Source organism: Epinephelus moara, chromosome 18 (genome assembly GCF_006386435.1).
Source record: "Epinephelus moara isolate mb chromosome 18, YSFRI_EMoa_1.0, whole genome shotgun sequence".
NCBI lineage: Eukaryota > Metazoa > Chordata > Actinopteri > Perciformes > Serranidae > Epinephelus > Epinephelus moara.
The window spans coordinates 27,320,051-27,336,524 of NC_065523.1; the positions used below are offsets into that span (position 1 = coordinate 27,320,051).

The window sequence follows — 16,474 nt, forward strand, 5'->3', positions numbered from 1 at the left end:
TCATTGGCAAGGTGCTGAGGGAAACGGGAGGTGAGGAATAAACAGACAATCTGGAAAATTCTTCCAGTAATAAATATCAAGGGGCATATTGAGATGTTAGGGAAGTTTTGCCAAACCCATGCATGTAAAGCATGTTAGGTTGTTGAGCAGGGGGGGGCTGAGGGTCTACTTTTTAGTTCAGGGAGGAGGCTTTTAGGGAAAAAAAATTTGAGGGAAAAACCAAAAAGATGAGGAGAGAAATAGAGAATCCAATGTGAGGTTGGGGTTAAAAATAAAAACATGATAAAGAGACAGAGTTAGAGGTGCAAAAACCTGGGTCAAATAACACATTTTCATTTTCCTTATTAGTGTAGTCCAGTAGGCATCACAACCCTCGTTTCCACCACTTAGAACATTACAATGCTTATGTTTTGCATTTCCATTATATTAAGGTGTGGATGGTACCAACAGAACCGCTCCATTCCACCCAGTTCACTGACTAGAAACTAAAAGGTGGAGCTAGAAACACTTAATGAGTCAAGAGTAAACTGTCACTCTTTCTTGACTCTCGAAGAAAGAACACGAAACATTTGACGTCCCCCATTGTGTCTGTTTACTGAGTCAGGTCTCCTGTGTCACGCTGGATTTGATGTCATGCTACTTACGTGGTTGACGCAGCTAGTAACAATGCAACCCACATTTAAAGCCTTCTTTACACATGCACTGCAAACCTGGAATCTTGTAGACTCAGACGAGCTATATGTGAGAACGCGATTGTCCGAATCAGTTGGATCGAACATTAAACGGGCTTCAGCCTGCCGGCTCCCTAAAGACTGCAACGAAAATGTCTAGTTGGAGAGACAATGAGATTGTGGAACTTCTGTCAGTAAGGGCTGGAGCCAAAATCGTGACTGCGGTGTAATCCGCATCATGCCCTGCCTTCTGCACGCTCTACCCTGGCACCACTTCTCGCCTGAACCAAATGGAGTATTTCCAGTAGGCGAGAACGCTTCTTTGAGTTCTGTCTGCCGAGGAAACGCAAAACAAATCTAGGGTTTACGGACACATCTGTACATAGTACATACGGGTTCTAAGGGTACTAAAGCATTTGGTGGAAACGTGGCTATAGATGGAGATTTCTTAGAATATAAATGCAAATTAAAAAAAATTTAAAAAATTTTTTTGACTGACGACCTCCTCGTATTTAAGCCCAATCCTTGTGGAACCGTCAGTTGTACAAAATGTCAGTGCTATTTGCCCCAGGTCTGCAGGAGAAGGAGAGGGGATGGATAAAGCAATGGTTAGCGATGGAGTGATCTCCTGTGCCTACAGGCTGTTTGGCCGGCTGCCCCCTGAGGCTCACAGTGATCTGCCAATGATGTTTCATGAGACTGTCACGGTAATCACAAGAGGTGTTACAGGAACATGTAGTGACACAAAGGTAAATTTCGTTGTTATCATTCTGTGTATTTCTATTCAGATAACAATTTGTGTGAGGTTAATTGTGTCTGTGTTGATCATATGACACACAGAGGTCTGTGCGTGGGGTTGGTGGTTATCGGCCATGCAGAAGGCAGGTGAGGGTGTGTATATGTGTGGGGAGGGGAGCAATATGCAGAGATGAGGGGGGCTGGAAACAGAATAGAACTGCATTGACGACAGAACCAAAGGACAAAGAGAAGATTGGACTTGCAGATAGAAAAGGCTGCTTGGGGGCTTGGAGCTGCTACATGAAGGGTGACAGAAAAAGAACTGCTTCTGTATGGCAACCAAAGGCTCTCTGAGGAAAACACATCACTGAGACAAGCCCTTCTGCTCTCTCTACCATTAAAAATAACGGATCATATCTATGTGTAGGTTGAGATGACCTAGTTCTGTGTGTGTTTGTGTGCATGTGTGTCTGCCCCATCCACAGGGTGGAACGAGTCAGAGGACGTAAGTCTAGCGGACCTTCCAAGCCCTGCTGCACACGCATGTTTCTGTGTAAGAGTGTGTGTGTCTACATATATTAAATGTTTGTCTAATTAATTAATATGTTCAATGATTTTTGTACTTAGATGTTTAAATATTTGCATTCATGTTTACTCTAGCTACCATGAGTTTATTTACGTTTATTCTATTGATTATGATGCGTACGGCTTTTGCATGTTTGTGTAGGTGAGTTTGTGTGTCCATCGTGCACGGTGCAAACGAGCTGAGAAGGTCCCTCTTTTCGTCCCCTCCTGTGGATACACACCCCAGCCTGACTCTCATCCTAATTGTCTTGCTACCTCCGCCCGCCAATCCCACACCACCACACAACGCCACAACACCGACCAGCCCACCCCCACTTTCCACGAAAAGAAACAGAAACAGAACTAAAGAAACAACGACACTAAAGTTTACACCACGTTGAGCGCTTAAAAATCCCTGGCCCCTCCCTCCTGGACCCGCCCCCACCCCCGGACACCCGTAGGAGACTCGGGTGAAGATGTGGTCCTTTCTGACCTTGTAGGCCACCCGTGCCGGACACCTCTTCCCGAGGCCTAGTGGGGGGCACATGTGCCTCAGCATGTCATACATTTCCCTGCAACTGATCCTGCCACTGCATCATCAGCCAGTGCCATCACCCCGTTAACAAAAAAGGGAGAGATGGAGATATTGAGAAGAGGGGAGGAAGTGGGAGAAAAATAGATGTAGTAAGAGAGAGATTGAGGAGACAATTGATCAGAGGATAGAGTTAAAAAGAGAGGAGGAGGAAAGGGGAGAAAGAAAGAGAAAAGGACCAAAACAAAGTAAAAGAACAAAACAACAGGAAGACAAGGTTATTGGGCTGATTCAGAGAGACGGTGGCCGTGTGGCTTCTCTATGAGCTACAGTACTCTCTAACAGATCGTCATAAAGAGAGGGAATAAACGGCAGAGGGAAGGGAGACAACAGGAGGAAGATCAGGATTGGAATTTGAGAAATAAATGTTCTCTTGTCGTATCAAGAGACAATTCTGTGTAAGCAGGACAAAGGCATGTATATAAACGTGTGTGTATGTGTGTGTGTGTGATTGTGAGTGTATGCACAGAAGAGCAGGGCAGAGCTTGACAGCAGGCACCAAGCTGCTGCTGCTCGGACGAGGAGGGAGGGGAGGAGGAGGAGGAAGGGGTGTCAATGCAGTTTCTGTCTTTCCCCCCAACCCCCAAAAAACCAAGAACAATGCAACACTACAGTGGGCGACCGTAGCTTGCTACATTATAGCCATGGCTCCACAGCAAGCAAAAGAAAAGAATATTCAGAAAAGAATATATCTATAAAAAAAAAAAAGATTTACAAAGAGGTAAAACGTCTTAATGTGGATTTTTTTTTCCATTTCACTGAGTGCATTTCACATGCTTCTCTGGGTGTCTGCATTGTCCCGCACATTCTCTCAGCAGTTCAGAATGCAAGTCGATAATGGTGGAAAAGAAGTTGTAAAATTGAAATGAAAAAAGAAAACAAAAGCGGCATTCACTCCATTCCTGGATGCTGTGGCTAGCAAGTGTGGTTGAGAGATTTTGTTTGAATGGAAGTCAAACCTTGCAGGCCACCCTATGGGGGCATTTCTTGCCTAAGCCGAGAGGCGGGTCGATAACTCGTAATAAACTGTACATGTCCTTATAATGAATGCGCCCGCTGCAAGAAGAATACAGGGGAGTTAAGAAACACACGCGTACACACAGGAGAACACGCACACACACACCCAGAGAGAAGAGAGAACATTGGGAGGAAGAGCACAAGATTGACAAGTACACAGTATCTGAAAATACTTTACAACATGTTTACGGTAAATAACAGACTCTGTAGACACATCTGCACCTGAATGCACCTTTGCAAACTCTACACACACATTGTTAAATGTGGTCATTAGTTTCACTTTTTCAAAATATGCCTCCTTTATTCTGTTTTTTTTTCTTTCTCTTACTCCTCACCCTTAGTTCAACAACCCTTTCCTTCCTCTCTCCAGTCCAACCCCTAACTGGATGTCTGCACAATGTAATTAAGGAGTTGCAAGCAGAGTAGAAAAGCATGTGCTTGGTAAACAGCTAAATGCTTAATAACTGCTTGTGGTGTGCAGATTCCCTCCCTCTTAAATATGTGTTTAATGCCAGCCAAGTATCTTTGTTCCCTGTCTTCTGATTCCTGCGCAGTGGTGTTCGTGTCACAGTCAGTAAGGTGGGGCTGGAAATAGCGTGTTAGTTTCGAGGAGGAGAATGTTCCCAACATTTTACACATTTCTAAAACACTGTGTGATGGTTTCTAAGCTATATAAAACATAGAGTTTAGCCTTTGATAACCTGCAGTCAACCTAGTCTTGTATTCATCTTTCCTGTACATTTCATTCTCTTATTTCCTCTTGCTTTACTTTTCCTTTACACTTTCCCTGTTGAGTCCATGTGCAGTCTACAGGACAGCATAAGGGCAACACACAGGCACTGGAATACAGATACCATGATATGTAGCATGTCTACAGTCGACATTTAGACTACAGAGTTGGACAAGGGAGCTTTGTTTGAAGTGTAGACGTTGCCACAGTATTTTATTATTTTTTTTATTTTTTTTGTAGTATGCAGATTCCAGAAGAGGGAAAGGTTTGGGAAGGCATGGGAGGTATTTCAGGACAGTTTACAGAAAAGAGGAGGAACGGGAGGAGGAGAGGGGTTGTACGGTGTGAGAGAGAGATAACCAGATGCCTGATGAGGTTATGCTCAAATCCGTTACAGCCCCCTTGCAGCTCTTTTGCTAGAAAATTCTGTTCTATTAGTTGACACTTGTGCTTTGTTCATTTCTTGTGTCTATTTCAAGACCATTTCAAACACCTTGTTATGATGCTTTACAAAATCAAAATAATATAATAAAACAAGCATAAGAAATGTACAGGTCTTAAGTAATGACTTACGACTGGTTCAAATACAACCAGCGATGTGAATACATTTATGGATATAAGTTCTGTTTTCACATTAACTAATCATGAAAGGTGTATGGTGCCAGTGTCAAGGCCTGCCAAATTACTGTTGTGTGTATGTGCACCTGAGTGTGCGCACGTTACCACTCACCAAGCTGCAGGATCATACTCGGCCCATATCCTGACATACTCATCCAGGTGGTGAGGTCCCAGAATGGATGAATCTCTCGTCAGGTACTCAAAGTTGTCCATGATGACGGCTACGAACAGATTCAGCATCTACACACGATCACACACAAGTAGGAAAATGAAACATAATATTTTAATGGCAGAGCACCAGAAATGTGTTAAGTCGCCTGACTATTGATGAATTACTGATTTCCTTTCGAAGCTGTAGCTAAGAGCAGCAGAACAACCTGAGACACTGAAGAAGGGCATATTCGGTCAGTTCTTTGTTTAGATTAAAGACAAAATGAAAGTGGGACTTTCCCATCTGGACTCCTGGGATATGGAATACCTCGCTAGAGGACGATATGCTGACATAACAGGATTTTCTCATAAAGCACAATATTTTCCTGCAGGATTTTATTGTATATACCTTTCTATAAAATCTGATCCATGGGGCACGTAATGCATAATTGATATGTTTTATGCTTTCTGAACGGTACTGGATCATAAAATAGGGACAGGGTGCAAATGAAGGTGTTGGATTATGTATTACGTACTCACCAAGAATGAACAGAAGAAGATGAAGGAGACAAAGTAGAGGTAAGCAAACTGGCTGCCACACTCTGGCTCTGTGTTCCCTGACAGGGGGTCGCAGTCCTTGTTCCCGAGGCATGACAGCATGATCTCGTGCCACGCCTCTCCTGTTGCACTCCTAATACACACAAACACTTGCATTGATTTACGAAGGATTTGGAGTGTGCAATCTGCTAGGTTTAAGATGGTAACTCAAAAATTCTATGATTTGTAAATAAATTAGGGATGTCACAAGAACTCATATTTCAGTGCCAAATCGATGCTAAAAACCTCATGAATACACATAGACTGGTACTTTGTGTTTGGGTTGGATCATCAGGAATTAATGATAAAATTTAAATCAAATTCAACTTCAGTGTTTTTAATAAAGGAACTTTTGTTTAAGCAAATAGGATTTAGGTTTTTATCTCTGGCTGTTTACCATGGTATTGAAATGGGTATTGAGAATCATAGAATTTCACTGGTATTGGTTATGATGACTAAATTCATGGTATCATGACATGTCTAGTATATATACAGATTCACGCGCACACACACGTTCACACACACAAGCACCTGAATAGCAGCATGAGAGCCTGTATGAAGGTCCTGAAGTTGTTGTGCTGGTTGATGGCACTCTCTCCGTCTTCTTCAATAGCGATATTCCCAAAAAGCTGTTGAATGCAGTCAAACTGTTAACACTGAAAACCAGACTGTAGTTGCTCGTCAGTGACCTTTCTTTGCCTCTAAAGAAGAGTCACAATCTAAATACTTTAAAGCACACATGCCACTTTCATAGTCATCCTCCTCCTCCCGTTATGCACCAAATCCTTAATGACCATTATCATCATCCTCATTCATCTTCTGTACATCATCCTCCTCCTCCACATCATTATCCTACTAAATATATTTAATGCATCCCAAAAGCACTTTAGAAATTTTTAGGTTGAGGCTCTCACCCACCTGCATTCCAATGATGGCGTAAATGAAGAACAGCATGGCAATGAGGAGGCAGACATAAGGTAGTGCCTGAGGAGAGACACATTCATCGTTTGGTTGTACGCTGGATACATATGAGAGCACTGAGCGTGGTATATGAGGCTGCATTTAGGCATTGTCTTTATGTATATGCACAGTATTGGATGTATGTATTTCTATATAATCTACAAATGTGAATGCGTATGATTTCTGTGCGTGTTATGCTGTATAATTGGGTGTAAACCTTGAAGGACTGAACGAAGGTCCAAAGCAAGATGCGGATGGTTTCGCCCTGCCTCAGCAGCTTGATGAGACGAGCTGCCCTGAACAGCCTCAGGAAACTTAGGTTGATGAAATTATTCTAGAGTACAGCCACAACATGACCAGAGAGAAAGAGAAAGAGAGACAGAGAGAGGAGGGTGTAGAGAGGATTAGGATTGAAAGTTGAAGATAAGAATGTGAAGATAAAGGGGAAAGGAAACAATAGAGAAAGGTGAAAGAAGGGGGAAAGGAGTATAGAAGGATTTGGGGTTGGAATAAAGGGAAGAGTAGTTAGTCGTAGTGCAAAGTGTGCAAACAATCTTTGTTAGACATACCAAAACATAAAAAAAATTAAGAGGAAAAACAGTCAAATCCAAACTGAGGGAGATTCAAACTCAAAACAAATAAAAGAATCAGGAGCCAAACAAGTCAAAGCAAACCAAACTCAAATCAGCAAGGCTCCAACAAGCTTTTCATATCCAATAAGTAAGACAAAACCAAACAACACAAGGGAAAGGAAATCATCCAAATCTAACTAGTTTCATCCAATTGGGTTACGTAGTAGTAATTGTGGTAGGAATGGTGAGTAGTTAAAAGTGCAGGGATGTCAGGACGTTTCCTTGGAAAGACAACCAAATGCACTAATTCTCTCAAGGCAAAATATGCAGTATTTCAAAATGAAGCAAGCCCACAGCATGCAGATGTGCACCAACACAAGGCAAACTCATAAAGCTAACGGCAGCCGATGCACCATCTAGTAGGATTGGCTGCTAATGTCCTGTGACATTCTCGGTAGGGATGTCACAGACAAATAAGAGCAAGAGGGTGGCTGAAGGACCAAATAAGGTCATTATATCTTCAGTCACTTTCTTTAAAGGAGCAGTGTGTAGGATTTAGTGACATCTAGTGGTGAGGATTGCAGACTGCAGCTGAAACTTCTCCAGTGTGCCAAGAGTAAACTCCCAGTTAAGATTCCTTCAGACTGTTCAGGAGGTTTTATAGAGGAGCTGAGTTATTAATCTGACAAGGGGATTAAAACTGGTCAGAAAAAAATTAATAAAGCAGTTGTGCGTTACAAATTAGTTTTCTGACGCTGATTGGCTCATAGAGGGGACTGCTAACTACAGTGGCCAATGCAAAAGCACAAATGACTCTACCTAGAGCCAGCGTTTGGTTTGTCTGACATTTCCAGGTGACTATACACTAAAGAAAACACATTTATAATCCACTACATCCACTATATCCCCCTTAATCCTACACACTGAACCTTTCAGTTCGTATATTAGTCTCACCAGTATGATTATGGTCCCTAAAAACTGTGTTTCTATGTGTTGGTTAAAATTGATTTTCAATGGAAAGTTTACTAGTTTTATTTTTATCTTTTACTTCCAAATTATTATAATCAATTTATGTGAAATCTGTAATACAGAGTTCGTCATCTATGTATCACAGTAAACAACAAAAGAGTCCGGTTGAGAGTGAGACTTGAAGTGCTCAAAAGGGACTGGCAGCAGGCACATGCAGGTTTCATCTACAATACTGGATGTATTACATCGCTATGTGTGTATGTGTGTGTGTGTGTGTTTGTGTTGTGAAAATAAAGGGTTCCTGCCAGAGACATGCAAGGGGCAGCATGCATCACTTGTTCTCTCTGCCACGGGCAAAGCTTTGGATTCACTCTGTCGCTACTGGAAACACTCTCCCAGTCACTGTCATATGTGTGGGTGTGTGCGTGTCTATGTATGCGCATACAATGAATGGCTAATCTCAATGGATAGATGGAGCGATCTATTCCAGTTTACACAATCCGATCCTTTACAGACTGAACAGTAGAGGATGTACAGTGTGGGCAGGATTTACGACTGAATAAAATATATGTATTTATACAGTGACTGGTAGAGAGGTTAAAAAACTTGGCAACAAATGAAAATTCTACAAATTTAGAGCTCACTCATATTTGAGGGTTCTGTGTGTTGGGGGGAGTCAAGCAAAACATGCACATATCACATAGGCTGGGATGCAGTTAAAACGGATGCAGTAAAAATAAGATCTCCAAAAAATTACAAACCATCTACATGTGGATGTTGCAGACATATGGTTTATAGCAGCAAATTTTTGGATTTTTGGTTGGTTCGAAGAACAACCAGAGAGATTGACCAAGCCAGTTGTCATGGGTGGACACAGAGGATTCATAGTGCATTTTGATTGGGTGGAATCGCAGGAAGTAGTAGGTGTTGGGGGGGAGAAAGGGAATTGGGCGAAGTAGATTACAGTAGATCGTCGTTAAGTTTGTGGACGATTTAAAGAAAGCATGTAAAAAGATAAAAACAAGAAAGAAATCAACAGTCATTACAGAGAAAAGTTAACACAGAAGCAGCTTTTGGTCTGCACATTTTGTGAATTCACACAGCAGGGGTACCAAGGATCGAGGCAGCACGGGATTGTAAGGGTTCTTAATTAATAAATATGACTGTATACCAATATCAGTCAGAGAAATATTTACCAGAATCTGGCTGGACCATCAATTAAACCTCAAGAGGGCTTCAATCATTGGTATCCCTTGCTTCCTCAAACAGAACTGGTAGGTGAAGTGTCAAGGTTACAGAGCTTGATAATGGCTGTGAAGCTCTTGAATATGGTCTAGTGAACACTATACAAATTTGACTTTGTGTGTTCACATAGAACAGAAAACAAATCTTTCATCTCCTGTTATTCACATGGGTTATTTACTCCAAACAGCCACTGTACCAATTGTTTAGATGTTAGCTCTAATCCAGTAAACAAGCATTTTTCCTTTCACCTTTGTATATTCATGAAGTAGATTTATAAAACCCCAGAATAAGCGTGATATTTTTTCCCCCCAGTCAAAATATTTCCAACATGAATGGATGCCCTAGTTAGCGCTGCCCTAAGCAAATTTGTACGGGCTTCAATAGAAGTGAATGGGAAACTGAGAGAATATTTGTAGGATGGTAGTTAAATGCAATCTCGGAACCCTTCTGCTGTCAGCCCAACGGTGATAAACCTCTGGGTGCAACAGTCAGTATTTTGGGGACTCCAGCCTAGCCAGCGAATATCTTGGCCAAGACATCCTCTTCAGTGTGCTGCTCATTTTAGCTACTTTCTATAGACAGATATCTGTATATGAATTAAGACAAATAAAAGAAAAGGCTAGTAAAGACGAAAGTCGATGGGTTTCGAGACTGCACTTTACCCAATGCGTTACGCCTCTCCACATGGACTGTCTACCTGACACTCAATACTATTCAAAGTACAATTGAACTATGAATGGAAACCAGAACGCCTCAGATACCAAAATCTTTCTCCCCTACCTACAGATTCATATGCATTATCTGTTTATAGAGATGAAGTGTAATCTGACCATTTGCGTCCTCACGTTGACTGTATGTAATCATGTCGCATCTTAAATCTTTTCATGTTCTGTCTGAACACACCTTTATAGTCATTTTCAAATAAGAAAAAGTTTCAAAAATGACACTTTCCCCCAGATGCATGCATTTTCACATAGCACACCTATAAACAGATTCATGGCCAGGTGCTACCTGGTTTGTGTTTAGGGCTTAATAGGTAAGGGGCTGTACACATGCTGCGTTTTTTTGCCTGCTCAGATTCTTTGTTTTCAAATGAGGCACGCTCAAACGCCGTCGCTATGCACACACTTTCCCGAGCACCTATTTTTCAGGGCCTGATGGCTACGCTCTGAGATAAACAGAGTTCAACTTTTGGAACGTAGCAGCACGCACCGCATGTCATGTGACAAGGAACAACCAATCACTGCAGACAGATATCTTTCCCTTCTTCGGTATATATCAGTCTGTGGTAAGTATGTAAGAGTTGATAATTTTGGTGCAGAGCTGCCAGAGCTTTACATCTGTCCCACACACATTAGGCCCACACACATTAGGCCGATACACACGCCTGCAAGAAGATCAGCTCTGCACTCAGGATTTCAGGTAAATATGCTACGATACAGTACTTGTTAAGGTTGCTTAGCAACCTCAGACGCAACCTACCGCCGCACTCTTGAAAGCTGGCTCAAAAAAGGCACAAAAGTAGTGCCCAGGCGGCCAAAGATGTGGCATGTGTACGGCCCCTAAGGCTACCTCAGGGAGCTACTCTGGACGTCTGATACTGGGAAAGAACAGCTGAAACAAGTGAGTGTAATTGTTACGTAAAACTCTTAAATGAACCAGCATGTTTTTTACGTGATGATGGGTGTCACTATATTACAGCATCTCACCTTCACTGGCTCAAAGCAATTTAGTGCACTGTGTAGAAACAATGTGACGCTAACGCTAATCTAGTGAATCAGACCACTCCCTCTTAGCTATGATGTTTGAACTGTTTGTGGTCTAATGGACCTTCAAGATTTCAGCTGTAGTTACTAACAGATGTCCCATGCAACTGCAAACCTTCATTGGTCAACTTGAGATGTGATTTGATCATTTCAATAGCATTTATGTTGCTTGCAGAAGCTGTGCGCTGGCTCACTACAGAGCGTCAGCATGCTTCCCGCCTTGCTGTCAGTGGCTCAGTGCTGCCTAGCTGGAGTCTGGTCTCTTCTCGTCCCACCAACTGGGACAATTATATAAGACTTTCAAGAGATGTTCATGCATGACTGAGCAATGCAACACTCACAGTGGCCTCTAACTCATGCTCTCCTCTAACTCCTTGTCTTGTCTACTGTATGTGCTTTAGACAATGTGACAGACGTGAAAGCCCATAGACACATGCTGACGCTCACCTAACAAATAGTCATACGAGTTCAACAAACATTGCTAATACAATATAATGTCTGTCTGTTTACAGTTTTGACTCCTCAGTGTAGATATCTCAAACATACTGATATACACACAAATGCCTCAGATCCTGCTACTTACCCCGAGCTCGGTAACCAGGATGTCAGTAATGCTGCCCAGAACTGTCACACAGTCAAAAATATTCCAGGCATCTTTAAAATAATTCTGTGAACGGGACAAGAGAGAGACAAAAGGAGAGAGGAAAGAGGGAATATGAGGTAGAAATAGGGAAGGCAAGTGGGTGATGAGGTGACGTGCAGAGAGTGAGACAGTTAAATGTTGAAGGACATGGGATAGATATGAAAATAGATCAAATATTGACAGAGAAATGGGCGATGCAATGAGATAGTTAAAACGATGCAGATAGAGAATGAGATGTACAGAGTGAGACAGAGATAGAATAGAAGTCAGACAGAAAGAGAACAAGAAAGTGGAAAAAAAAAAAGGCATGTCAGTGTCCGACAGGAACAGGAAAGAAATCAGATAAGACAAATGGACCATCAGTGACGGCACGTTGGATGGATGCCAACAGACAAGCTAGGGACAACTTGTACTGCATCAGAACACTACACCGGCCATCAAACATCACATACTGTAATATCGCTGTACATCATAAACTAAACCGACACAAAGTCAGACTGAATTCTGTCTAGTTTCAAAAATGCTCGTAAAAGGGGTATCGCATCCCTCTCCTATGCGTAATTCCCTCCATCTGCCCAAACACATTCATCCACAGATATACATAATTACACATTTTTAAAATGTTCCCTTTAAAAGTAGAGCATCTCAAAGAGGAAGAGGCACAGTGAGGAACAAACTGTGATGAGCAAGGTCTGCCTCTTTTGCTCTCCTACATATTGCCTGCAGCCAAACTGTGCATTAGACAAGTGGAGGGACATGGAGGGAGCAAGGGAGGCGGCTATTAAAATAAACCACCTTGACAAACACACACACACGGACGTCTCTGAGGCCCGCTGTTATTTGTGTGTATTATTATGCATGCTGTGTGTTTGAGTGCGCTCTCCCAGATTCAAATCCTATCCTGTTTAATCTCCACCCTCTCTGTAATCTCTGCTTCTTTTTTTTTTTACCGCCTATCTGTCACTCACTCTCGTTCCTCTAATTACTGTAGCACTGTTACCCCTCTGCCCTGTATCTCCTCCCAAAATATATCCCCAAACCATCTTATATCCATTTCTTCCTCATCTGCCTCCCTACCTTTCCTCTGCAGCTCTAGTAACTGCATACTTTACTGCTGACTTGTGGCAGTTTGCATCTTTGCTTTTACCTTTAACAGCTCATCTCTTCCCCACAGTTTCTCCTTAACTATGTGAGCAATAATGCCCGACAGACAATGTGTCCCAGTGTGACTAAATAATGGATGGACTGTGATGAAGACCTCGATGACATGAAGTGAGGTGGCATTTATTTGCTGAATCCATTGTGTTGTACAACTTAGTGTCTTTAAGCCTGTTGTTTTGGTTATCTGGAGTCGCTTTAAATACTTTCTTTTAAGTGGGGCTGTACAGAATGTTTTTTTTTTAACATCTGAAGCTTCTATTAAATCTTTAAACAAAATCCACAATTTTAATAAAGAGATTTTTCAGATTAAATGAGTTACTCTTTGTACTGTAATAATATTAGAGCCAAAATAGATTTTTGGTTGTTGTGGTTATATAAATGTCAGTGAGGGAAGTCCCAATCCAATACTTTTATTTTCCTATGTAAATACAGTTGCACAATTTAAATGATTAAAAATCAAGCTTTACAGTTGAATAACTCTGTAATGCATTAAGAAAAAAATCCTACTGCATTCAAGCTTTTCCTTAGTGTTTTTTCTTCAAATTAACAAAATATACATAACAAACCCTCTCTTTAATCTTTTGGCCTCGTCACCGTCTTGAAGGGATTGCTCTGTCCCTTTAAGAGAATATTTTCCAGTGTTTGAGTTAGCCTACCTGAATGAACTGTATTCCGTTAAGTGCTTATTTTCATCATCATCTTTTACGCAGATTAGGGCACATCAGTAAGTTATTGTTTTTGGCATTTTGGTCATGGGTTTTTATTCTACTTGCAGTAGCTTGGTGAGTGAGGCTCAACACAGCTGATTGTGTCTCCTCTGAGCAGTGCGGTGAAACACCATGCGCCACATGACAGCAAAATGTAAGATACTCTCACACTGAGCTGAAATGAAACGAGTGCTCATAACTTTGGCAGACAATATTAACAAAAAGTCTCATAAGTTTTGCTGTCGTTTATGACATACTGTGTTTTGCATTTGGTGGAGCTGAGCCCACTTACACACACATGAGCAGCGGAGTGGAGGCGAGACAGACAGTGGAGAGGTGGAGAGTTGACGACAGCTGCAACCCATGTAGCTGTGCATGGAAGCTTCACAGGTGAAAACACTTGACAGCTGACTTTAAACAAAGGATTGGATTGGGCTCTATAAAGCTCAATATAGCCAATCCTGATCATTTAAAAAAGGCTTGATTGGCTCCGATACCAGTCTTTGAGATCAGATTGGGATATCCCTAATGTGATTTATGACGTCGTTGGACTGTCCCATTAATACAGGTGTGTGTGTCCCTCTGTATGTGCGGGAAACAGATGTACAAACAGTTTTTTGACAGTGAAAATGTTGTTTTGGAAAGGCTAAACTCCAGCAAATATGGACTGAAGCAGAATACTTCATTAATATAAAATGTGTTTTGAATTTTGGAAATAATTAGATCTATCTCTTTTTAATAAGTTTTGACTTTTGGACATGTTTGGATGTTTGGATCACACGAATTGTAAACAATCCTCCACAGCCACCACTAGAATCTAATCCTACAAATAATATAATACTAATAATATTAATGTGGCCTAATACTTATCTGCAACTGTGCAAAAAGACGAGTTTTAAACAGAATTATTAGACATGCATGACTTGCTGTCATCGGTTGTCATTTTTTAAAAATAAAATGTTAAAAATGTTTGCTGGATGAATCTCAGCCATTGGCCCCTCCTTTTGTCTGTCATCGCACTGTTGTAAACTGGCCTGGTAAGCAATAATAATACTGTGACATCATGTAATAATAACGACAAAAGATTTTCAGCACTCTCTACAAAGATACAGTAGAGCAGAACATCCTCACGACACAAACCCACACACACATACACTCACCAGTGCTCCAAAGGCGATGATCTTGAGTACACACTCCATGGAGAAGAGGGAGGTAAACACTATGTTCAGGTTGGCTAACACAGCTTCATAGGTATCAGAAGCTCCGTCATACTATAAACAAACACACACACACACACACACACACACACACACGTGTACACACAGGCAGCGCACACATTCATACCCACAAAGCAGTGTACAAATACAAGAGGATGGATTGCCACACACACAGATGAGGGTGCGGACACACATACAACCACAAACACACAAACACACACCGCCAGGGACAAAAAGGAGGGCGAGTATAAAAACATATAAAGAGACACACAGTTCAGCTCACCCAATGGAGTCATTACAGTTTTTATAACAGGAAATAGTGTACACAGCAACATCTGAGTAAGTCCAAGTAAGTGTTTTATGTTTTGTAACTGAGATCGAGACAGCAAGAGATAAAGGTACAAAGAGAGAGACAGATGTTAACTTCACAAACTCAGTCATAGTTAACGTTATTTTGCTGGTGTGTTTATGTTAATGTGTGCATGACTGGTTGGAGCAAGTGGACGTTTACCTTCATCATCAGCACAACTGTGTTGAGCGCGATCATTGCCATGATAGTATACTCAAATGGCGGCGACACCACAAACTCCCACATACGGTACTGGAAGCTCAGCTTGTTCTGAGGCATGTGGCGTGTCAGAGGCCTGGCATTGATGGCAAAGTCTATACAGGCTCTCTGCAAAGAACAAACAAAAAGCTTTATTTTTCTCATCCCAATACAATGCGCTGTGTTCCCTCAGCCGGTTCCGCTGTAAAAGGCCATTAAATGACCATTAAGAGGCCTGCCACACCTGCTATTAGGTTCAGAAGGCCGTTATTATATTATGATTATTATTGGGTGGTGACCTCTTGTGGCTGTAATAATTATGACTCGAACAAATGAGGAAGTCAGGTGGTGTAGTATAAAAAGCTTGCAGCAGAGATATGGCTGGATCAAACAAACACAGGACTTTTACCCAGGAGGACAGAGTTTGTGTCCCGTGTGAAAACAAAACCTTACCGAAGTGAAAATGAATGAAACTGCAACCATTTCACGATGTTGGATATGCAAACCACCATTTAATGGGATGATAACAGCAGCTGAACCTAACAGTAGATGTGGCAGGCCCCTCCTAAAACATGAGGCTTAAAACTACACATAACAGCCAATTAATGGACTGATAAGTTTCCTCTACGTAGTCCTTCTTCTCTGCCAAGTACTTCCAATCCTCCCTCTCCCACCCTTCATGTCACCTTCCCAATACTCATTGTCTTTATCTTCATTCACTTCCTTAATCCTTCCTCACCTCGTTCTTTTCTAAACTGTAGTCCTCCATCATCTTGTCTCCTTGCTCCTGGAAGGTGATGATGATGAGAGCCACGAAAATGTTGACGAAGAAGAAGGGGAAGACCACGAAGTACACCACGTAAAAGATGGACATCTCCATCCGGTACCCCGGGCTCGGGCCCTGGTTCTCATAGGTCGCATCCACTGAATGCTTCAGCACCCTGCATGGTAAGAGAAGGGATCGATGGATAGTTAAAGGTTGTCAGAAAGCGTGTGTGCTGCATCATGTA

At 41.8% G+C, this 16,474-nt stretch overlaps 1 protein-coding gene across 1 annotated transcript in view; it reads right to left on the reverse strand.

Moving 5' to 3' along the window:
• The window catches only part of cacna1aa (calcium channel, voltage-dependent, P/Q type, alpha 1A subunit, a), a 100,258-nt gene that overhangs the window by 21,992 nt on the left and 61,792 nt on the right, over positions 1 to 16,474 (reverse strand). Inside the window, 10 exon segments of the mRNA XM_050070112.1 lie at positions 3,525 to 3,621; positions 5,043 to 5,170; positions 5,621 to 5,771; positions 6,209 to 6,306; positions 6,596 to 6,661; positions 6,855 to 6,971; positions 11,773 to 11,856; positions 14,861 to 14,971; positions 15,429 to 15,593; positions 16,204 to 16,405. Of these exon segments, the coding sequence (XP_049926069.1) occupies positions 3,525 to 3,621; positions 5,043 to 5,170; positions 5,621 to 5,771; positions 6,209 to 6,306; positions 6,596 to 6,661; positions 6,855 to 6,971; positions 11,773 to 11,856; positions 14,861 to 14,971; positions 15,429 to 15,593; positions 16,204 to 16,405 (1,219 nt within the window).